Raw genomic sequence first — 25000 nt, 5'->3', positions numbered from 1 at the left:
GAAGATGCGGCATTATATATACTTTGTTAAATCATTGGCGTTATTTGTTGAAAGAAATTCATAAGATGTTGTAACTATCAATTTACCATTTTGCAAACGCTATTGTAATATTAAAGCAAGGAAATCTCCTCAAAACCATAAATTCATAACAATGTTCTCAATCACTGGCGTGCTTAGGAATACGTTACTTCTGGTGATGATGTCTGAGCGGACTGTACCGCTAGCAACTATTGCCTTTTAAGTTCACGTTATTTGCATGAATTAAAAAAAAAACTAAACTTGGATTTCTATTTCCAGGTCTGAATGTTGTGTTGATTTCTAGCGGTAATAGATTGCTTTACTCAGATGACTATTCATATGCAGCAAAACGATAGCGTTCTTTCCACGTCTCATATTTGATTAGGAACTGCCTGAGTGAAGTAGTCTCAACTTTACAGCCTCTGTTATTACTTTCATACAGAAATAAATATGCGGGTACCGGAAACATACTAACTTGTCCTGTGACGCTTATAATCTTTATTACTAAATGCTATTTAGGGCGAAAGGTGGCATAAAAACGTTCGCTCGAACACCAGTAAAATGCGCATAGCGTCATCGATTGACTCTGGAACGGTAGCAGTGCCACCTTCGTAACGATGCGCTTAGAAGAGCCATCGCAGGCGGTCATCGGCTTCATATTTCTATAAACAAACATTCAAGCTGAATAACTGTATATATAGACTGGCTATAACTGAAACAAAGACAGTTTCAATCCTGACTGAGTATACTTCATCGCCCTGCAAACTGGCGCCATTACTGCGAATGCTGTATTTGCTAATTTCTAGTTCATGCTCATTCATTGTCATTTATTTTAGCCGTAGTGCCTCAGGGTAGTAGCTATGCCTGCATCGGCATCTCGTGGATTCTTCCTGATTCAAATATCAGATAAGCACTTATTTCAACGCCTGTAGCGCGCCTAGGAAGGTATCACGTACTTAGTCAAGTTTATTTGTAGGTTGGCTTTCGAAGACAGGCTGATGTGGCTGCGGAAGTAGGCCCCGCCTCTTTTCGAAATCTAGTGCTATGGCACTGAAATAAATTTAAAAATAAATTATTCACAATTAATATATCTTCCTCGGTGTGTGCAGAAGTGCAGGCGCCAATGTCTGTTCAATAACGTAAATAATAAGGCCGGTTAGTGGTGCTTGGAAAGATGAGAGTTTCTAGGGAGGGAGGAAGTTTTGCTGACCAAAACCCCCTTCACTCGTTTTTACACTAATGCCGCTGTGCCTCAATGTGGAAGCAATAATCTGTAATTAAACTTTACATGTGACCGAATAAGGGTGTTTTAAGATTAAAATGCTTTCTTTGTTCAAATAGTGTTTTCCTTTTTGCTATTGCAACTTTGTGAAATAAAAATAGCGCCTTTCTCATCCTTCAGCTGTCCAAAATATGACAGAAAAATTCACGCCTGCATCAAGTTACAAGATGGGGATCGATCGCTTGGATATCCGATGTGCTGCCCGGAGTACATGTGCCCTCCTGAAGGAAGTGAGTATTTATTTGACAGATTGTGCGGTAATGCGTTTGGAACATAAAATAGCATTTATCTACAAAATATATCGCGCGTTTTTCATGCGGTAATTATTTCAGTGTATTGCTCGAAGGTTAAAATTCTGTCAAGTTGAGAATCAGACTTAGGTGCATTGGCACGTTGATATAAATGAGGAGTATAAAAAGTTGGTAGGTTGGTTGGTTTGAGGGGTTTAACTTTCCGAAGCAACTCAGGCTAGGAGAGACTCCGTACTGGAGGACTGTAATTTTTGGGCAAATTTCGGCAAATTTAGACCACCTGAGGGTGTTTAACGTGCATTGACATCGTACAGCACACGGACGCCTTGCTTTTCGCCTCCATCGAAAAGTGGCCACTGAGGCCGGGATTTGATCTCGCGTCCTTGGGAACAGTAGTAGAGCGCCGTAACCACTGCGCCACCCCGGCGGTGTAGTATGAAAAGTAGTTTCGGGGCGCTTTCATTCGCAAAAGCACTCTGTTTCAGATAACATTTACTTTCTTATCAATGATACTAGGTTCAGTGAAGCGCATTGACCTTTCATTTTCTATAAACGTAAAACAATTATTCTTTTTTTTTTTTTGAGAGTAGGATGCAGTACAGAACTGCGAGATATTCCTTGGACGATTTTTGTGCATCTGTAGAAAGTGAATCAAAAATTTTAAACTCATTTAAAATTGAGCTAGAAAATTAGGAGTCAGCTCGTAATACGGAAGATTTTGTCTCATCACTAATAAAACAGGAAATGTATTCTCGCAGTTATTGCTGTGCCCATATAGTTTTCTCTTCTTGAGGATGGCGATGATGATGAAAACTTTTATTGAGTGCAGCAAGAACTTAGGTTAAGGGAAGGCTGATCGAATCCCTGGTCTGGAATGCCGTTGGCAGAAGCCGCCGTCCGCGCTCTTTTGACGAGGGCTTATTGTTCCTCGAGGTCCGAGCTGGACAGGGCCGCGTCCCAAACCTCCTACGTTGGCTGATTTATTATGTCCGTTATTTTGTTGACAAGCCCATACAATATGGTATAAGTTTGCCTTCTGGCTACAAAATTTGCAATGAGCTGAAAAGGACTGTTCTCTTCCTGAAGAGAAAAATTTCCAGCCTACGAGACTGCTTTGGACCCTCCTGCGATTTATAATATAATAGAAGTCAATTGAAGTGTCATATATTAGGAAGCTTTGCACCCCGTTGGAGTAGCCACCTACACAGCATGAACGGCCTGAGCGTTGTTTGAGGTAATCACGAGACCACTGCTTGTATTATAGTCTCATAAAATGCGCTGTGCTGCCTTAAAGGGCCACTAAAGAGGAAAATGAAGTGGGCACGCATCTATAGAATGCCAGTTACTAGATACAAAAAAGCCACTCTTACTGATAACAGAGCTCTTATAAGGTAGTAAAGAGGAAGAACAGGAATACCGGTATCGCCGCCACAGCTGAAACGGGCGAGGCTCGCAACTACAAATCACGTGACGCTCAAGGAATCCCGGAGGCTGAAGCATGCGAATTACGTTAACCGTTTGAATGCGGTAGTCGGTTTTATTTCGAATATGATAACATGCTTTTATCACAGGTAAACAACGGCAAAAAGACGAAAAGAACGTATATTTTGCAAGGCAAATATAAAAATATACTTATTTTGTCCGCATGTCGGTACACGCCGCTAATCTCTCAGCTAACACGGCGCTACGGGCGGCATATTAGCAAACCATATCCCGTAGGAGCACTCGTGCAGACGACGCTCTGGCACGTGATTCCCCTGAGCAGCGCCATCTGGCGACATATAGTGGATATATTGTCTAGACGAATAAGATCGCGTTTAAAAGTCGCCATTAACGTTGCTTTGGTGGACAGTGGATTGACACCACTCACCACTGTGCACTGATGCCACTGAAACTTCTGTTCGACTCCTTTGCTGTAATTTTATTTCTGCATATGTTTATTGCAGTTGCCTTCATCGTAACTCTATCCTGCCTTCAGTGAGTGTAAGTTACCTTTAGACTGCATTCACAGACACCTTTAAGTAACAATCAGTATGACAACAGAGACACAAAAATTACATTCCCCATAATCAGTTCCTGTCTCAGTGAGCGTATGTTACCTTTAGGTTGCGTTCAAGGACATCTTTCAGCAACAATCGCCTTTTACAGTGAGTGTATGTTACGTTTAGGTTGCGTTCAGAGAGACCTTTCAGCTACAATCGCCGTTTAGCTCGCTGAAAGCGTCGTCTGCTCTAGTGCGCCTACGGGATACGGTTTGCCAATACGCCTACAGGCGTCCACTTCAGTTTCGGTTATGTTCGCGCTCAGGCACTTCGTGCATGCTCCGATAGTCTGGTTTGGGTCTGTGGCGCCTGAAATACGAGATCGGAGCAGCAGATGTGCCTCTCGGCACGAACCTGAGATATATTCTCAGTTCCCCGCGCGGCAGCAATCATGTAGTCTCCCCTTGCATCGTGCGTGTCATTCCACCCGACTACGTCGTAGGAGAAAACAGTTTGCATTTGACCGGCGGGAACAAAAAAAAACTCAACTTCTTATCTCAATATCTCGGCTGTCGGCAATAATTAGATCTTTTGCTGCCGAATATGCGGCGACAGTTTCACCAGATGCCGTTCATTATATTTGGATAGCTTATTTGGGTGTATTTAGTGTCCCTTTAAGATTATTTTGTGCAGCTGAGACATGAGAACCTCAAGGTTGTAAAGCAAAATCATATGAATATATCTTGTAATGCATCCGAGCTGCATGTGAGTGGTAAGACTTGTAGTAAAAGCTTCTTGCTTGATACTATATTGTTACTAGCGGTTTTCACTGTTCTTGCTTGGGAGGACGACGAAGTGCAACCGACTGCCAAAAGACGATGAGGCTGAGGGTGGACAGACCTGAACTTCCATAAACGCTAGTGGTACGAATCGCTATCGCTTGTGGACCTTTCCCGTAACATCACTTGGTGGAGGTGAATCCATTCGATCCCCTGTGACAACTTGAATCTCCGCAATAGCCGCCACTTCAGTACAACCACAATGCCTGCAGACGGCGCTGCTACAACGTCCGCTGCACCAGCTGTTGTCATGCGCAACCCCCGTGGCCCCGGAATTATCTGCGGGACCGACGACGTTGATGTAGACTAGCTGGCCCTATACGAACGTTTCAGCAAGCACAACCGGTGAGATCCAAGCTCCCGAATATGATCTTCTACCGGACTGGGACCGCGCGGGTGTGGTTTGAAACTCATGAAGATGCCTTGACATCATTGGATATCTGCAACAGAAGCTCCACGATCTGTTCAGAAAGCCTACTGGCCGCCAACTAGCCGCCAAGAAAGGGCTCGCCTCTCGCGCCCAGACATCCACAGAGTCGTATCTCACCTACATCAATGACGCCCTGTATCTTTGCCGCAAAGAAGAACAAACTATGTCTGAGGCGGATAAAGTCGGCCACATACTAACAAGCATTGCCAACGATGCCCTCAACCTGCTGTTGGGCAAAGATTGTTCTACCGTGGACTCTCTGCTGCAGGTGTGCCAAAGTTTCGAGCAAACGAAACAGTGGCGCATTTCTCCCCGTTTTGAACTACTGCTGAACACAGCTGCTAGCTCTCCTGTGTGGATCCTCCGACTTCTCAACCGCATACCAACGACGGTACTTTTCCCCGAATCGTCCGCCATGAACTTGAGACAATGACTCCCGCAGCCTCTCTATCGCATACGCTGGACAACACCTTGGCTAGTATATCACTCATTCAGGCTGTTCGCCAGGAGGTTGCGAATATGGGCATACCTTCCGGCCTCGTCGCCGGCATTCTAGTTTGTATTCTGGACCTGCCTCTCCAGTAACTGCTACTGCCTGCTCCAACACCGGCTTCTCACCCCGATATCGGTACCGAAGTCTGAATGAATGGCGTACCTCTCACAATCGCCCTATCATCTTTGCTTGTTCATGCGTTGGCGACATCTCCCGTTACTGTCGCAGCCGTTGGTACACGCCATCTTGTCAGTTAACCGCCGTGGTGACTATGCCCCTTGTTAGTACTCATCTCGCCCCGTTTTGACTCCGATGCAACTGTTCGTGCTGCCAACCGTTCGCCATCCCCAAAAGCCCGAAACTCTCTTTCTCCTCTTCCTCGCCACAGTTATTCACCTTCCTTTCCCGCCCACTTACCGGACATCTAGCGAATTTAGCTCGCGGAGGTGAGGCTGCATTTGTGATCAGGACCGAAAAACTTCTGTAGCTTATGTTTTGCATCATACCAGCAATGACGGTATATGTTAGGTCACAGATTACATTAGTCAATATATTCGACTCAATGGTATATTCTACACAGCACTAATAAATCAGGGCATCAGAAAGTTATATCTCCAGCACCTGAATGGCGCTGCTGTGCCCTGCATTTCACATCGCTACCTCGAAGTGAGCATAAATCTCCAATCAATATCTAAAGAAAGCGCTCGCGATAATCCGCCTATATGTTTTCATTGCACGCCAAGAATAAATATCTCGAGGAACTTCTGAAGCGCCCTCGAGTTTTGTTTTTCTCGGTAGCACATGGTGTTACATCAGCAAGTCATACGTAACAGCTGCGACAAAACCAAATAGAGGCATTACAGTAAACCAACTGCCGAAAAAATGTGGCCCTCTCCTCAATTCAACAATTTTGTATTTTTTCTAAGCGAAATTTCAAACAATGTGCCTACAGTAACCGAAGGCTGTTCACTTTCACAGTCCATGTTCTAGGTTCAAGAAATACTTTCATAATAAAGCGACATGTTTTGCAGCTAAATAAAGCAAGAGCATGCTGTGTATTTACAGTACCTAACAATCTAATATATCTCTTCCTGATATTTGAATATTATTTTTTATTCACACACATTTCCTCTCACACTATTTTGTGATTCTATTCTATCCACAGGTGTAACAAAAACAATGAAAGAAGAAACCTGGACAAGGATAGAAAAGGGTAGGTTGGACAAAGGGTGTCATTTGTCGCTAATTTTTCGTCCCTTAAGGAAACATGGGGAATCAGCCATCGCCGTGGAGGAAATGATGGTCGCAATTGTTGAGGCTATAATTTCACAAGAAAATAATGTAAATTTTACAATACTACAAATTATATCTACCTTGTGAAATTCCCATCTAAAACAATGCAAGAAACGCAGATATTTGTGTGTATATTGGGAAACATGCTTGCATTTAGGATACGGAGTGAATGGCAATCTCGTAGGCAATGCACCAGACACAAAACCGTTGGTCGTACGTATTTAATGATTACAGAGTAATTTATGTACAAAATGTGTCCTTCCTTATTAATAGCTTCCTTGATCAAAGTGCCCATCAAAACGTGGTGCGTTCTTTTTTTTGCCATGTATGTGTTGCTATAAACAAAGAATGGAGAATAAGTGGCTACTAATAAAACTTCCTAAAATGAAGGCAGTTTAAGCAGTTCGAGTATTGCTAAAGTAGGCGGATTCGCTTTTGCTTATAATGCACTTGCAAATATTTCTAAACAATTTGTAACACAGACCAAACCAACAAGAGCGACTGGTGTGAGAATAGCTGCAATCACATCCGTTATGCGTTCTAGTTTTTTAGACAAACTTGTCACAATAACTGATAACTTTACATGTGTTTCGCAACACTAAGCCAATTTTTCCTGTAATATATTTAGATACCTTACCTAACAACTTAGTATATTCCAGTTTTCTGCATGTTCTTTATGTATATATTACATAGAACCTCCCGTGATACGATGACACCGCATCCTATACCACACTGTGCTGCTCTATTTTAGCCTTGCTGTGGGCACCTGCTCTTTTATTTACTCTTGCCCTCATTCAATCTATGCCATCGGCACAGTACGTGATTCCCAACTGCACCCAAGCCCTGATATAATTACTCTTTTCCAAAATCCCTAATGAATACCTTCGATATTTATCTAACATACCAAACTCCGTTATCGCTGCAACCATTCGCTGTTCCACTGCAGTACATTTTTGAATCACTATGTATTTTTACCTTCTCTTATTGTACACCGCGGGGCCTTTAAGCTGACAGTCAGTGCATTTTTGAATCACTATGTTTTTTTACCTTCACTTACTGTACACCGCGGTGCCTTTAATCTGACAGTCGGTGCACGTCCTGCTCTCCTGTAGTCATCGGCTGATTATGACAGTCATTAAATAAACACCACTTCATGTCAATTATCTCACCTAATTTGTGCACTGATCAGGGCACTTAAATGATATACCAAACTATGCCGGATGGAATCCTGGTCACGGCAACTGCCTTTAAATGGAGAGAGGAAGCAGGGCACCCATGTTCTGCGTAATGTGAGTGCACAATAATGAACCTCAGTTGGCCCGAATTTCTGGAGAGCTCAACTACTGTGTTTCTCATAGGCTAAGTCGCTTTCGGAGAATTAACCCCCCAATACATAAGCCAAATTTGTTAACAATACACGTAAAGCCTAGAAATTCTCATTGTTCACGTGCAATAACCAGGATCTGTAAATTTGTTTCGCTATCTGCCAGCACTGCAATGTCGTGCGCGTAAGCAAATCCTTAGTGGCGAACAATACGAAGTAGCCGCCCATTGCGCGAAACAAGTTTATTGAAAGGCGTTAATGATTTATCTTTCAAACCCAGTGAATTTAGTAAGAATGCTGAGACTTAAGATGATCCGAAAACTAAAACGCTTCACAAAATAAGCTAGTAAATTGAATTAGGAAGCATAGAAATTGTTTGGTCAATTTTTATTAATTTATTAGAAAGGCTCCGATGAGACTTGGCTGGCTGCAGAATGCCTGAAGGCGTAGTGTTGTAGTAATCCAGGCATTAGCCCTGCCAGTCTCATTGGTAGCGTTTATGATATGTTTTCAACTGCTTTGACCAATTGAAGCGTGGTGTGGGGCAAAGAACCCAAGCAGATGCAATTTATTGTGGTAATTACAGGACATCTCTAGATATTTCGGGCCACCAATAACAAAAGACCACAAACTAAATAGTTAAACGTATATATACGGCCATTGTGAACGTTGAGTGGTTTGGGCAGAGCTCGTGTGCAGGCGGCAGTAAAGAGGGTTGCAAGTCGAAGCCGTGTTTTTGCCCTCTGCCCCCGGTGTCTGCATTTCAGAGCTGCGTGGAGAGCGAAAAAAAAAGCTGTCCTGACCTTTAGGCCTCTGGAATACAAATTGCTAATTATTTAGGTTGATTAAACCAGGTGTGTAAGCGAAAGCCGAATTACTAATGGTTACACGTGGTCAGGCTGTTTATTTAGAAGCCAGGTAAAGGAGCAAGCAGATTTGAAAGGCGCCAGCAATAATTCGGCAGAAGGAATGAAGATAGGAAGCAAAACGTTTCTAAAGAGGACAAAAAAACAGAAGCGAAGAAGATGACGAGAAGCGAAAATATGGGGAGGACAACGAGAAGCAGACAGAGGAACGAAGAAGACCGGGCGCATTCCCATTTGTGGCCTACGTTGATCATGGCCCCCCTCGCCTTTACATGGCGTAGAGAAGCTTTCGGTTCAAAAGGCATATCAATGCAAGATTTAGGCTTTTGAAGGAAGACAACCAGATATGATGCAGGTGCTATCGCGAGCACCGGAAATTGCTATCGGTCACAGCCTTAAAATTCCCCAACAAATATGGAAGGAAATTGTGGATGACAACGGGAACATCTAGCTTTTCCTGCTACATTATAGGCGCACTCAAAAGGTGTTAGCATGTGGCTGGCACACATTATACAGCCATTCCACAATTGTGGATCTGGAGAAGCACCGCCCACAAGTCTGGCAAAACTGGCATCAGAGTTCACCTTTGTGACAGTAGCAAAATCAATTGGCGCATTGGGGTTCTATCGTTAAAGATTGTCATTCGTTTGAAATAGGAGTAACTTTACGACGTCAAAACAGAGTTCTCTGGGGGAGAAGGAGTGCTGCGGTGCCCAAGTTGAACAAAAATACTAGAAAACAAAATTCCAGAAATATGATGGCAGTGCGACAATGGTTCATGGGCCTACAATGCTGATATTTTTTAAAACTCTTGAACTGCACTAAGTTTTGAAGGATCATCTAGATTCCGTCTTGATTTATCTGAAACAATAAACGAGATACTGTGGCACTCTGAATTAGCGTTTCTCAATGTAAGTATAAGTCAATCTTTAGTGCGGTAGTCAATATCATTTGTGCGCGTTCATTGCGGCTTTGAAAGGTGTTCCAGAAACTAGTTATAAAGATAGCATATCTGAATAAGCTCCTCAGTCAGGGAAGTGCGATAACCATAAATATCTGGACCTCACAGCTGCCTGCAATAAGCCGAACAACAAAGTGTAGGTTTTGAAGAAGTGTTTAGAAGTTGTGAAGCCGGTCTTCTGTCGGTAGGAAGATACACCTGTACTTCTCAATACGCAGCTGAGAGATTAATGAAAGAGCATTGTAACATCTAGTGAATGCAATCGATGGCTTCTTCCATGAGCGATAAATAGCTCAGGTTTGGCATGCAATGAGGACTACTTTGTGATATCCTGGGCTGGAAGTAAATCTCCTACAGCCGTTAGTCATGGTTCAAGTACAGTACCACCGTTTTTATCCACTTGGGCTGCTATGGTGGCTGCCGCTGAATCGTTCAACCTTCGTCGGAGGAGAGCGTTTATGATCTGTTTTTCTTCATAAGGGACACTGCATGCGGCATACTTGTACACAATAGGCTGTGCAGCAGGTCCTTAGAGCATTTCACTCTGTGCGACATCGAACAAAATGATGATAAAATGTTCATAGCTAATATTTGTCAACGATGCTGCCACTTACATTTCTTAAGTCGTGGGAAGCCTGTGGTTTTGGGCAAGGAAGAATTCGAACTGAATAACGTGCCCTAGCCACTACTTTACTAAAAAGGTGTATTTTTTTTTCGACAAACATTTTGGCGGTGGCTGTTGATTTTGTTTATCTTAAGCAGGAACTCCAGCCACATGGTAGAAAGAATGCTGGGTTCCTAGTTATCGGAACGGGTTTTATAAAAACAAATTCGTGTGTACAGAACGTCCAGCGCCCACGAATATTAGTAGTTATTGGCCCCACATAGACGAGAAGCTGCCGCCAAACAACCGAGGCAGCAGCTGTTTTGACTTGAAATCTGAGTGCATTAGTACGTTTCGGTATTCCACATCTATCCCTCACCCTACAGACACAAAAGGTGCGATATCAATTGAGCCAGAATCAGTAGAACTCTCCTTAGGTGACCTTTGTTCCGCAAAAGGTGTTACATAATTACTGATCAAATGGAAAGCGGAAGAGCAGTGAAGATTTTATTATAACATACCAATTCCGTCAGTTTTTCTGCCTAATTTATAACCTCAAAACATCAATGAAACTACCGTAGCGTCTTCACTACTACTGTGTTTCTCAATATTATATCATATATGCTTTTAACAAATTTCAGAACAAAGACAAAATCTCAAGGGTGCTTTAGACGACTAAAGTGCGATTATGCGAAAGCCATTATAACACGGTGGATCGCAACCCTCCACTACGGCACCTCTATCTCCCTCTGTTTGTTCACTCGCACTTTCCTCTTTTCCTTTACAGCGTGGTGCATGTATCCGCGGAGAGCCCCGCCGGGGTGGTGCAGTGGTAAGACGCCCGACTACTGTGCCGGAGTACCCGGGTTCGAACCCGACCTCGGCTGCTGCGTTTCGATGGAGGCGAAACGAAGAAGCGTATTGTGCTGTGCGATGTCAGCGCACGTTAAAGATCCCCAGGTGGTCGAAATTACTCCGTAGCCCTCCACTACGGCTGCTCCTTTTTCTCTCTTTCTCTTTTCACTCCCACCTTCCTCCCTTCCCTTACGGGGCGGTTGCGGTGTCCACAGAAAACAAGTGAGACAGTTACCGCGCCTTTCCCTTCCTATAAATAAATAAATAAATATCCGCGGAGAATTTTGACAGATACTGCGTCTTTTCCATCCTGTAAATCAATTTGAAATGCCGCTGATGCCTGCTGTACTAACGCCTCCTAAACATGTGGGTCTGCTTCTGTTTGCTGTGTGGTGCCGCGCTTGAGGAAGCGGCAAATGAAAGGCGCCGCACGGACACCTGAATCGGACGCCCGGCGGGCTCAGCGTCGTCTATTCATGAATCGCCAGGTTCCATCAATACCAGCCGTGACGGTATATGGTGCGCCTCTTTTCGAACACAACCAGCATTTCATTGAACGCATCAAAGTTCTACAGCATTCTATAATTCGTTTACAGGAAATAAACAGCGCAGTATCTATCACTCGCGGAATCCCGCTTCCTTTACGGTAGACAAGGGGAATTATGATGAACGCTTCACGATCCAGGGCGTGGCCCAGCTGTTAACGCACTCGGCTGGGGATCTAAGTAATGGATATTCTACTGCCGATGAAAACAAGGTTTATTTATTTATTTTTAACTATCGCCCTCGAGCGTATGGCACCCTCTTCCAAAAGCTTCTGCTGGCAACGATGATGCATTAAAGGCTTTTGTCTTCATAGCGGATAACGTATTGGAGTTCATCAAGTTATCAGATGCAAAACCTGTTTTTGATACTATAATACTGTTTCAGGAAACTGCATCTACGAGAAGAAGCCGATATCTGGAGAGATAACTTCTGAACACCCATGCCAGAAATTAAAATGCAACACAAATAACCGCACTGTTTCAAAATACAGGTGAGCTTTTTGTCTAAGTTATGAAAAGCTAGACAGTAAACACTTTTTCCAAATATAATTGTCTTCTTTTGCTGTAATTACTATACATCACCATGTATGGTCTTCGACTGCATAGGAGACCAAGTTATGCCTCGTCTTCCTGTTAAGGCCATAATGTGTCCTACTGTAATTCTGTCAGGGGAGACAGATATCTAAAAGAAAAATGAATATACTGTTACGGGGCGGCAAGCCGATGATGAAAGGCGACAGAACATGACCGATCGCGGTGGTAGATGACGTTTAATGAAAGATGGCTGACCTAGCGCGAGCGCGCCAGCCCACGCCATTGTCCGCTTTTTCTGCTTCGCCCGTAACAATACATAAATGTATACAAAGTAGTAATGAAGCAAAGTCCCTCTGGCGACTTCTTGTGTAACGAGTGTTAAAGGTGCGTCTCGTTCCACGCTTCTTCTCCTGTCCCTGCTTACCTTCTCTAAGCAGTGCAACCAGTCTTTTCGCTGGCTCCCCTTCTCTGGGAGTAAATAAAGAGTTTATCATCATCATCATTCCTGGAGGATCATTTTGGTGTCATACCTAGCGGCACATCTTTCGTCATGGTGTAAGCTGATTAGTCGCTACGTTTAAGGAATCTGCCAGCTGTTCGTATTTCAATGTTTCACGAGCGGGCCTGCCTTCCCATAGAACTTCTGTTTCCAGACCTCGGGCCAACATACTTGCAATGATAGTTCCAGCCAACATGACCTTCTTGTTTCTCACACCTCCGAGGTGAGGGCATCGTGATCTGGCTCCAAACAGCATGGCCAATATAGCGCCATAAATCGTTCGAACGCTTCAATAAAATTTATTATTGTGCTCTAAGTGATATACAAATGGTATGATTACTGCACCATGCAAATGTTTCTTCTTACACAGCCCACTTCACGTCGCTGATGCCACAAAAGTTAGGTACTTCCTGAATATACGTTTAGCCTTATTTTGAGACGATTTTCGCCCTTGTCGGTGCGCAAGTATCGAGATGTATGAAGGTGACCGCGTTCTCCGTATCCGTATTTTGAAAGGCATGGGATATTTTAATTCCCCTTCTCTCGCCAGCCAGAATTTAGTTTCCAATATTTGTGCCACAAAACACCTCGTATCCCTGCCGCTCTATCTCTGCTGATTTGCTCACCTTCTCAATTTTATTATCTGTAAAAAAAAATCTACACGTGAATATTTCTTAATTCCTTGCCTCTTCAAGCACATCTACTCTTTCTTCAGAGTTACGTGACCTTCTAAGGAAAAGCTTCATTTCTTAACTCATCATATGTCCCAAGGTAAACACCCAGTTAATAACGTATCGACGAATGCGGCAGTTGAAGAAACACCTTTATACACTTCTTCACTTCCCTCGCCTGTGACCGAGCCGAGCCCTAATTCTCAAGACCAACTGTGTATGATGCCTGGCGTCCACTACATCCCCATTAATTGGAATGTTATTGTGGCTACGCGCCAATATTGCACGCACCAGCCGCACGTGACTACAAGATACGCGTGCGAATTTTCGTGACGTCCTACGCACCCACAAATTCTATTAATTTCCTCAACTACTGTACCACGAATAGAATGACCTTTATTGCCCACATCTTCACCAACATCCTCTAGCAAACATACGTATTAGAGTTCATCGCGTGGCTGCTCAGTTACGCTTGCGCCGGTCTTTGTCGCCTCTTCAAACTTTCTTCCTGGAAGCCGCAAAAAAAAAAAACTGAACTTCCCACCTGCCAAAAGTAGAACTGTACCACCTAAAATCTGTGAAAATGCTGTTCTTGCTGATATTGTGAGAACTGACTGATGGAGAACTTCAAAGCACTACTTTGGAAACATTGCCAGGAGTGCCACTTTCTCCATTATAAAGTTAGATTTCCTTTGAAGTCTGCGAGAAGTACGCGAACATTACAACAGCTTCATCTTATGCGATGCTAGTGAGAGAATGGCTAGTTTACAAGACTGTGTATAAGTAGCTATCACCACTGATGGTGTCATGTGCTTTTGTTTTCCTTACACGCGTCCATTAGCCCATGCTCAGCTATGATTTCCTGCACAAAGCGTCAGCAGGTGTTAGGTTTTGTCCGCCTGTCCATCCATTAGTGATTTCAAAGTTTCATTAATTAAAAATATCCCAACTTCAACTTAGTTAAGTTTGCCGACCACGTCCTTTATTGTAACTGCGAAGATACACTTTCCTCCTCTTCTCACCAAATGACTGATTAGACGTTTTATTACCACTGCATCTGCCGTCTCTCCCAATATGTTTTAATCAATGTGCAGATTATTCGGCTCTTGAGGGTTCTCTTTTCGGCGCCTTCCAAACAAATTCGGGAACCACTCCTCACTAAGCAGGCTCTACAGTTGGTTCTATCCCTTCAATTCATCCTTACCCTCCCCCCCCCCCCCCCCCCCGCCTCTGAAAAGCACGCCTTTCCGATCCAATCCCAGCTCCTCTCAATGCCGTATTTCTGATCCTGAGCGCCATCGACCTCACATCTGTCCAGGACTATTCCTCTTCCCCTTCCGAAATCACGCAACTATGCACAGTGTCAATTCCAACTTTCGGACAGACCTCTGAAGCAACACAGTTATATTCACACTGAGGTGTCAGGAATAAGTTTACGCCCCTTTATCGCATATCGTCAAGTGAACGCTTTATTATTCAGGGTAGTGTCAATGCTTTTAGGCCCGTAACATGAGGCCAAGTTTGGCTGAAAAATATATGTCAATCATTCACTCGGTCAACGTTGCTGACATGCTCCGTCTCTCGTCCACACTGACCTGCTCTTGTCCCGTCGCGTTAGCGAGAAAAACAATTTGTCGGTACATTTATGTACCAAAATTCTTGCCTTCAACCCCATCACTCGTAAGAATCCGTATCTCCTCATTTAAACTTACGTCTCCCCTAGCTATTTTTAAAGAGCCAGACTCGAACTTTTTTCAGACTCTCACTTAAGATATAGGATCTTTACAAATCTGTATGTATAAATAGGACGCATACTAAATCCCCTTTGCCCCATCCGATGACTTAGGGGAAGGTATCGTAATGTCATGTTTGATCGTTGCAACCCTCCGAAGATATTTTAGCCAATTATTGCTGCCATTCCTAGATGCGTCAAATGAAAAAAAAAAAAAAACGAACGTTTCAGTGCTCCTTGGGCGAAATAGTCCGATTTTTTGTCGGTATTTTTCATGATCTTGCTCGGCCTTACGAACATTTACCAGGCGTGTCTTCGACGCTGTCCAGTAGTCTATTAGTAATCTAATAATAAATGTTCCTCTTGCAGAGAAAACAATACGCCCTCCATCTTATACAATTATTGATGCACACCATTTTCTTAGTACGCAGCTGACTTCAAAAACTGTGCTGTTTTAAAACTGCCATCATATTTTCGCTGGTCGATTCGCAATTTGCCGTATTGTCACACTCATAAGTGCTTCTCCACTACAGCATGCACTTCGTTTAGTGCGAATTTCTTGAGGCAGTATTTGCACCCCTGGAGCCTGTTACGACCTATTTTAACCTTTTGCAATTTTGATCACTCACCTGCCGTTTTGCACACCAAATCTAGTGGATAAGTAATTGGCGTGGTTCATTCTGCCGTGCAGAGACTCCTGTTCTGCGTTGTTCCTACGCCAGCCCACAATTTTTCACAGCGGAACTGAATTCAGAGCTGACCAAGATAGTGGAAAAAGTATCTTCGATACAGAGACTCGATATCCTGAGATCGTAATTGCGATATTGATAAAAGATACAGAACGGAAATGAATTTCGGGCAACAGATGCTCCATACTCTATTGTCAATTTTTACCGTCTTTTCTAGAATCTTGAGTGCATTTCTACAGCGTAGTGAGTTTAAAAGGGCTTAAGCGAATCCCACAGTACAGAGTTTTTGAACCTCTCTTGTCTCAGCAGCTGGCCTTGACAGAAAAGTCAGGTTTTGGATAAGTCACCAATACTAACAGAGCGGCATTGAACTTGTACGGTCAGTGACTAAAGGCCAAAACTTCGGCTTACTCGCCTTGAGAAGGGAAAAGCTCTTGATCAGCACAGTGCAAAGACGAGGAATGCTCCGTGTCATTATCTTCAAAAGTTTTACTCGAAGTTGCTGATGTTCTGGCAAAATAAAATTGTGTGACAATGCATAATTTGTTATAAAAACCTATGTGTATAAAAATTGCATTTATAGCTGCCATGCCGCGTATTTTATATAATTTTAGACTCAATAATTTGTTTTTCAGTAAAAGGTCTAGTGGAAGCCTCTTCTCTGCGCAGTTGCACATGATGAATTTGTTTTCACTCAAATGCCGTCAACTGTAAAAACTGCAGTTAGCTGACTCTATCGTGGCCGATTGAGACCTTACAAGCTGGTGTTCTGCCGCCAAGCAGACCCGAAACGCGGAGCACAGGGGTTTAAACAAAGGGGGTGCATAAATTACAAGCACACTGAGCACGCTGCTTGACGAGAATCACGTTCCGCAGAGACGTCGGGCAAGGCGGTGGACGGCAGAGGTTGGAAGACCGCCTAGGGGTACAGCAGTGCGCGTGTCCCTATTGCGTAATCGCCTTCCTTGCGTTTTCATTTTGTTTCTTTCTGTGTGCCAATTACTGGCTTAGCAACTTCGTAGCCTTGCTTAGCAACTTGTCCTTGTCGTGGCGGAGGGGCTTGCGAATCTCGATGAAGTCGTGAGCTCTGCTGTGTATGGCCACCCAAGATAGGCAGGTCACGGCAGAGAGTTCTGATAAAATGCGATGCACTACAGAAGGTAATGGCAACCCACTCCAGTATTTCCTGCGAAGAAAACCTTATGACCAGTCACATTAGAATCTAAAGATACGGCGCCGGAAGATGAGTCCCCATGTTGGAAGGCGTCCCAAATGTTACTGGGGATGAACAAAGGGCGATTCCTAGTACCTCCAGGCCGAATGAAGCGGCTCGGCTAAAGCCAAAAGGACGCTCAGTTGTGGATGTGTCGGGAAGCGACCAGAAACAAGAAATTGCTACTAAGGTAGTTCCAAAGCAAAAGAAATGCAAGAAAGCAAACTGGTTATCTGAAGAGGCTTTGCAAATACCTGAGGAAAGGAGGATGGCAAAAGGTATAGGGTAAAGAGAAAAATACAAGGTTCTCAATGCGGATTTTCAGAAAATATCAAGACGAGATAAGAATGCCTTCCTGAACATAGAGTGCCAAGCAGTTGAGGACGACAGCCAATTGAGGAACACAATAGCTCTGTATAAGAAAATCAAAGATGTCAAAGGAAGCTTCTGTGCTAATCTGGGCGTGTTAAAGGACAAACGAAGCAGGGACCTCACCTAAGCCTCGGAGATAAAGAAGAGGCGGCAGGAATACACAGAAGAACTGTACAAGAAGGACCCGAATGAGAAATCCCAACATAAGACGGATGTGATTACTGCTCTCGAGCCGGGCATCCTGAAGAGTGAAGTTGAATGGGCCTTAGCCAGCCTTGATAAGAACAAAGCTAGCGGAATTGATGGCATTGCAGCTGATTTGCTTCAAAACGTCAACCATGACAGCGCTGTTAACGTTCTGTATACATTATGTCAGCATATGTGGACAACCCTGCAGTGGCCACAAGATTGGAGGAGGTCAGTTTACATCCCCATTCCAGAGAAAGGAAGTGCCAAAGAATGTTCCATCTATCGTACGCTCGAACTTATTTCGCATGCTAGAAAGGTGATGTTGAAAATTCTCCAAGGTAGGCTGCAGAAATATATGGATCTGGCGCTTCCGGACGTGCAAGCTGGGTTTCGCAAGGACAAAGGAACTATAGATCAGATTGCCAATCTTCGCTGCATCATGGAAAAAGCAAGGGAGGTCCAGAAACTCATCTACTTCTGCTTTATTTGTTATGCGAAAGCGTTTGACTGCATAGATCACAGCAGATTGTGGCAAGCTCTCCGAGAGATGGGAGTTCGGATTCCCCTCATCTATCTCCTCAGGAACCAGTATGAAGGGCAAGAGGCCACAGTCAGAACTGGGCATATTCTTACTGATTGGTTTCTGATTGAGAAAGAAGTGAGACAAGGATGCATACTGTCGCCCTGCCTATTTAACCTATATGCTGAGTGCATCATGAGGAAGGCCGGTCTGGACGAGTCTTCAGCTGGAGTGAATATTGCTGGGAAACATATCAACAACCTTAGATATGCGGATGATACCAATTTAATGGCAGAAAGTGAAGTGGAACTCAAGAGACGTCTGATGAACGTACAAGAAGAGAGTGAGAAATTTGGGCTTAAACTGAACATTAAAAAGAGAAAGATCATGGCGTCTTGCCCTATCAAGTCCTCGAGCATCAAGGGACCAGAAGTGGAAGCTGTGATAGATTTTCTCTTTTGGGGCTCCATGATTACCCCGGAAGGAGACTAGAGCCATGAAACTAGGAGACGCCTGCTTCTGGGAAAGAGAGATATGGCTAGCCTTGACCGCCTAGTAAAGAGGTAGACATTACACTGCCAACCAAGATCCGTATAAATCATGCTATGGTCTTTCCAGTTGTAATGTATGGATGCGAGAGTTGGACTGTGAAGGCTGACCGCTGAAGAATTGACGCGTTTGAATTGTGGTGCTGGCGGAGACTATTGAGAGTTCCTTGGACAGCCAGAAGATTAAATCAGTCGATATTGCCGACCATAAACCCTGAATGCTCATTGGAGGGTCAAATCCTAAAGTTAAAGTTCAGCTAATTTTGTCATCTGATAAAAGAGGAGTCGCTGGAGAAAGATTTGTTGCTGGGAAAGGTTGAGGGTCACCGGAGAAGGCGTAGGCAGCGAACGCGATGGTAAGATAGCATCCTCAAGCCGCTGCAGATGAAGTTATGCATTGTTAGGAAGATAGTGAGAGACCGGAAAGCGTGGCGTGATATGGTCCATAGGGTGATGAAGAGTCGGACGCGACTGAATTGAACTGAACTGAGTACGCACTGGATACTCACCAATGACTGAGTGATTTACGTTATCACTGGGAAGCACATATTCGGGCGGTTTTCCGGACGCACAGAAACTTCGTCCGTTTCACTACGACCGTCTCTTCGCGGTCGTGACTGACCACCACGGGCTAGATGGATCCGATGCTTAAATAATCTGACAGTATGTTCGGGCAGAGTATTACCCGTCTTTAAAAGTACGCGTTCACGGTCACGCGCGCATGAGATAACCGGTTCTGGTACTCCGACGTTCTTTGTCGCGGTCCTGTCGCACCACCATCTCCCCACTAGTCCTCCCCAGCTGACGTGCCGCTCATGTGCCAAAACTCCTTGTGGCTCCAGTCATGCAGCTTTGATAACCGCTAACAATACTTCGGGTGCCAAACGCCATTGAGTATGACCTCGATTTCGACCAGTGAACCGGCCATTATTGCAACAAAGTAATTGACCACAACAGCAATGCTACTCGGCCGTCATATGCAGCACTCGTCGTCCGCAGAACAGCCACCAGTTACTAGATGCGAAGCTTGTTTCGCCCAACCTCGACCCTTTTGGCCACCTATTCTATTATCCCCATACTCCTCAAAAGACATTCTGGAGGCATTTCACGATGACGTCTCTCATGCCCACCTTGCCTAACAGAAAGCGCATAAGCGCATCAAAAAGTATTTTCTCTGGTCCACCTTTCCGAACTCTTTTTTTGTCGTATCTCAGCACTTCTATATCATACAAACTATTCAAACGCCGTGTCTCTCCTCCAAATCTCCTACATTTGTTAAACCTCATTTCACAGATAATAATGTCTACTCCCTCCTCCGAATCTCCTACATCTGTTAAACCTCCTTTCCCAGATTCCAATGTCTACAGCTTAACCTTGTATTGACTCCTGCCCTATACCTAATCGGGCAACCACTAGGACATTGCTGCCGTTGACCCCCTCACCAAATACGTTGGAGCCGCTGCTGCTCACATTCCAAAATCGCCAAATTCCTTCGCCACGACATACTTCTTCACCACTGGTTTCCACGTCTCCGCTCGAAGGACTCAGTCAAATGTTTCTTTCCATTATCTTTGAAGAGCTGCTTAGTGCCTCAAGTACGAAGTATAAAACTCTATTCTCCTACTGTGTCCAAATAACAGTTCACAGAGGACTTTCATCACAATTGTAAAGAAATATGTACTACTACATTCACTCTGATCACAACTACTGAGATTGCCTGTTTCTTTTTGTAGCGTTTCAGTACAATGCTACCGATCTACAAGCCATCTGCAGAAGCTTCCGACAAATATTTGTCTTCTCATGGTGCTCACTGCCACGACCTTCATCTCCATTACTTCCCAGCCAAGCCTCCCTGACACGCAACGATGACTCTAACCCCCGCCGTCTTTCTGCCGTAGTACTTGGACACCCACGACAACTTCGTGCTTGTTTGAAGATTGCCCAATCGTTTACCAGTGGTATACGGGCATCGAACATCATTGAACTATCATTGCGTCTTCTCTTCGTGACCATCCCACTCTAGCGTGAAGGGTAGTGCTTGTGTCACGTTTGATGCATTTTATCCAACATCCCGTAACCTGCTACCGGAGCGATTAGTGTCGTAAAAGGGGAGGCCGTGGTTGGAGGGCAGTGCAAACACTGACCCCGAACCCCACCTTCAAATATAAACGTGCAACTTCTCTAGCTTACCTTCGTTTAGCATGATTGTTTCCCGGTTAGTGTTGTGCAACAGTAAAGCTAACCTCCTCCAACATTTTTTCCCACAATATGGTTTTTTAAACAGTTCCAGCTTCATTCATTCATGTTAACAAACTGAGGCATCTTTGGAATGTTACAACGGTTTTTGTGATACTTTTAGAAGTTTTCTGCTCGCAAATTTCCAAACACCCTAATTTTTTTGTTGGCCTCGTAAGCCATGCTCTACTGACAGTGTCGTAATATGGAAACGTCGTTTGCATTTAAAAGGGCTCCATTAGAAGAAAATACATTAAAAAAATTGAATGTTGCACTATCAGTTGCTGTATTTATAAGCTTCGTGGAAAATTCGGGTCCTGGCATGAAAGGGTAAATATTGTCGAATTAAGATGAAAGCAGCTCAGATTACAAAGCTAATTTAAAGCTGGTGTTAAATAAAAAAATAGCTAAATGTATGACAAGAAACCTGGCCCGGCACAGGCATGAAAGTTGAATATTTTACCTGACGGTTTATTCATTCATGCTCTGCGTGGGCGTCGTACTCGGCAAGTCCAAAATCGCAGAATTACAACCACATACATGCTATGGTGTGCTTGAATGGCGGTCCACGAAGCGATTTTGTAATCGCTTCAAGTGTCAATTTACTGAATGACTACACTCAGCGTGAGCTATAAAGTTGCAGCTTTTCATGCGCGCCCATCCAGGATTGCGCTATTACAGTGTGTTGTGTTTCATCCATCCCCTAGTTAAGCAGAAGCGCATGTCTCCAAATATGCTGAACTAACTGGGCCGCATGTTAGCATTCTTACTCATCCAGAGCCGTTTATGAACCTACAAGGTCTTCGAAATGTACATTTCAAAATGTCTTGCTTTTTATAGAAGGTTGCATCTCCAGTGTTCGAAATCTACATACTTTTAGATGAATTGTTGCGGTCGAATTTAACGGTCTGTATTTCTGCCATGTTTGCACAAGGCTTTTGTATTGCTACGGGATAAGGATAACAAGCAAAGAGATGGAGAAAGAGGTGGAGAAGGGTGCTGAGGAGATAGTGAGCGTCGCTCTCGGGGTGGTGGTGTCAAACTGCGGTCAGAAGCAGGCGAGGCATTTCGCACCCCTGATCAGTAGTAGACACTCGAAGTGGACGTAGGCATTATGTGATTAATGTCAGAGCCAAGGCGATGAAAGAGCTGAGTTGGGGCGGGGTGATGGTCTTACGGCCGCATGTCCCGTAGCAACAGTAACGAGAAATATTTCTTGTCATTCAACCGCTTTGCCACTCAGGTGGTGGGCGCCAGCCACCAGCAGTAAAGTGCGCCCTAACTTCATCAGGGCGGGGATCACAGTCGAGCCAGCGTTACTGGCTAACCACTCCGGTCATGTCGGTGGTCCTTCTTTCCAATCGATGTTGGGAAGAGAGAGTGTCATACTGTCTGCAGTTGCAGAAGTTGGATGCAGTGCCAGCTAGTTAAAGAACCAGATGGGGTCACGGGCTCTGCCTGCAGCGCACAACCTTCATATTGGCCTTCATCTCGAAAGGAGAGCACCTGTTTTCGAAGCAGTTCTCAGACTATCCGGCCAATCAAGTAAGCCACTGACTCGAGAGTACCAAGGCCTACAATTTCCACGGAAATAGCTTTGGCCAGTCGGCGAAATTTAGCAACGATATGACGAAACCTAAGGGTTTCGAAAGTGTGTCGTTGCCTGATAACATCAGCGATACAGTTGAAGTGATGTTTGCTTATCAGGACTATATCTATATCTTCAGCAATGCCTTTCAGTAAATGGCAGACTTTATCTTCTTCAGAGTTTCGTGGATTCACTATTTTGCAAGGGTTCCCAAGGACGCGGGATCGAATCCCGGCCTCGGCGGCAGCTTTTCGATGGAGGCGAAAAGCAAGGCGCCCGTGTGCTGTGCGATGTCAGTGCACGTTAAAGAACCCCAGGTGGTCGAAATTTCCGGAGTCCTCCACTACGGCGTCTCTCATAGCCTGAGTTGCTTTGGGACGTTAAACCCCACAAACCAACAAACCAACTATTTTGCAAGGATTTCAAGTTTACTCTTTGTATCAGTTGCTAGTCTAACCATGTACTTCGGCTCGCGGGAGCAACATTTACTCTTCACGTTTCTTCGCAGCTCTATCGCGGAAACAATTTCTCGATTTCCTGCGTGAAACGGTCCCATCGAGTCAGTGTATCTTTATGGTTGTCGAACCAAAGTAGTGCGGTGGCTTCCACAACGAACACCAAATATTGCTAGTTTCGCCGTGAGCCCTATTCATTGTACTAGCTCACCCGCTCATAGTGTGTTAGGAATTCATCGATATCCTCGTAAAATTACCCGGTGAATGTCCATGGCTCGCGATAGCGTTGCACGTTGCTCATCGTTAGTGGTGTTCGCTCGATGTTGACTTATTGATTCGTGTTCAAGGGCAGCTGTGGTAAACCCGCGAGTTGGCGGCTGCGTCGAGAGTCAGAGGGATCTATCTTGCGCAGTACACCAAATTGTCACGTACTGAGTACGTAACAAGTGATTATTTTCAGTTAGAGAAACCGAGAGCCCAAATTCATATTAGCTTGCGGTTCATTTACAGTCTCTAATTCCCTATTTTGTCTTGCGATCCTTAGTTGTGGTTGAAAGCATACCCTTCCGACTACACAATATACTAACGGAGTACTTTTTCACACAACACATTTGATCCTCATGCTTCGGATTGTTCAGTATCTTTTTTGCAGACTCGTTTTTTGTCGCTCACAAGGCTTCTTCAGTTTGCACTCGATGCGCAAGGAAAAATATTTCAAGATGTACATTTTTTTCTCAACTGCTTTGAAAAATTCTCCGTTTCAATCGCAGGCTCGTTTTTTGTGAAACTCTGCAGAAAGCTCGTTCGTTGTTGACTCTTTTGGTGTAGTAAGGGTGCGTACATGGTTTGGCAGCGCATAATGAGAAACCAGACAACCGCTTATGGAGAGACAGAGGGAGTGAAAGCCTCCTACGCCTACATTACGCAGAACGGCACTGATGGCGCTTTCCGCCAGAGAACGGTTGGCACGGGCAGTGGAAACTTTGCCGGCAGTAGCTCCAAGTTTGCAGATTGTAGTATGCAAAGTGTCAAAGGTGCTCGGAAAAACCCACAGATTGAAATGGAAGTGGTCATTCTTCAGCAGGAAATTGGAGAATAGATCCAACAGATATGATCAGGGATGCATGTAGAGCATGCTGTGGCAAGAGATTTCAGCGAGTCGGAATTCATTTCAGGGAAAAGGTGACTGCTGAGATCGGCTGGCACCTGGCAGGTCGTCCGATGGCTCTTTTAGCCGGTACGCCAGAATTCCGAGCGGAGAGCGTCACAGCGAAGCAGAAAATGTCATACTGCATAAATACAGGGTGTGTTCGGAAAGTAATGAAAGTGTTTTTTCTGGCGCTGTAGTTGATCTTGCCGCGCTCGGACTGGTTAGTTTAGGTGAGGGGGCGTTCAACCTTTCATCGCCGCATAGTGCAGACTGCTGTGAGCTCTTGGAACGTTATGATCACTGTTTGTGTGCACCTACTTTTAATGCCGTAGCCACAACGTGTGAAGGCGTCGGCGATCAAGTTCTGTGGTAAACTGAATAAGAGTCTTGGCGATACTTATCGGAGATTCAACAAGTACACAAGAAATCTGCTTTTTCCCATTTTCATAGAGCTGAATTTCTGTTCTCAGCACCACGAACCCCCAATGTTCCAGATGGCACACTTTAGAGTCCCGCGCCCCACGAAGGTAACGATGTGTCAGTCGAAATGAAAACAATGCAAATGGTCTTTTTTGACTTTAAGGGTGTAGTTGACAACACATTTCTACCCCAAGGACGAGGCGCACGTGCTCAAGAGAAAGAGAAAAACGGTCCTTCGCACTGGAAAGGAGATCGCCGATACATGGGAGTTGCTCTAAGATAACCTTCCCGGTCACATTCTCTGCATGTAAAGGAGTTTCTGCCCAAGCACAACTTGGCGACGCTGCCTCAGCCCCTCATATTCCTGTCCTGTCTCCAGCAGACTTCTTCCTATCCACGAGAATAAAGAGGGCCCTGAAATGGGTGTGTTTTGAAACATGGA

At 44.5% G+C, this 25000-nt stretch overlaps 1 protein-coding gene across 1 annotated transcript in view; it reads left to right on the top strand.

The window, feature by feature from the left end:
- LOC146194778 (uncharacterized) overlaps positions 1-25000 on the top strand; it is a 98787-nt gene that overhangs the window by 39258 nt on the left and 34529 nt on the right. Inside the window, exons 5-7 of the mRNA XM_084596119.1 lie at positions 1421-1530; positions 6461-6508; positions 12129-12234. Coding sequence (XP_084452245.1) covers positions 1421-1530; positions 6461-6508; positions 12129-12234 — 264 coding nt within the window. The remainder of the gene's footprint in view (positions 1-1420; positions 1531-6460; positions 6509-12128; positions 12235-25000) is intronic.

This window comes from Amblyomma maculatum, chromosome 3 (genome assembly GCF_055883805.1).
Source record: "Amblyomma maculatum isolate TAMU_Amacu chromosome 3, ASM5588380v1, whole genome shotgun sequence".
Lineage (NCBI taxonomy): Eukaryota > Metazoa > Arthropoda > Arachnida > Ixodida > Ixodidae > Amblyomma > Amblyomma maculatum.
The sequence above is the reverse complement of the archived record's forward strand: the minus strand, read 5'-3'. Positions and strand labels throughout refer to the sequence as shown.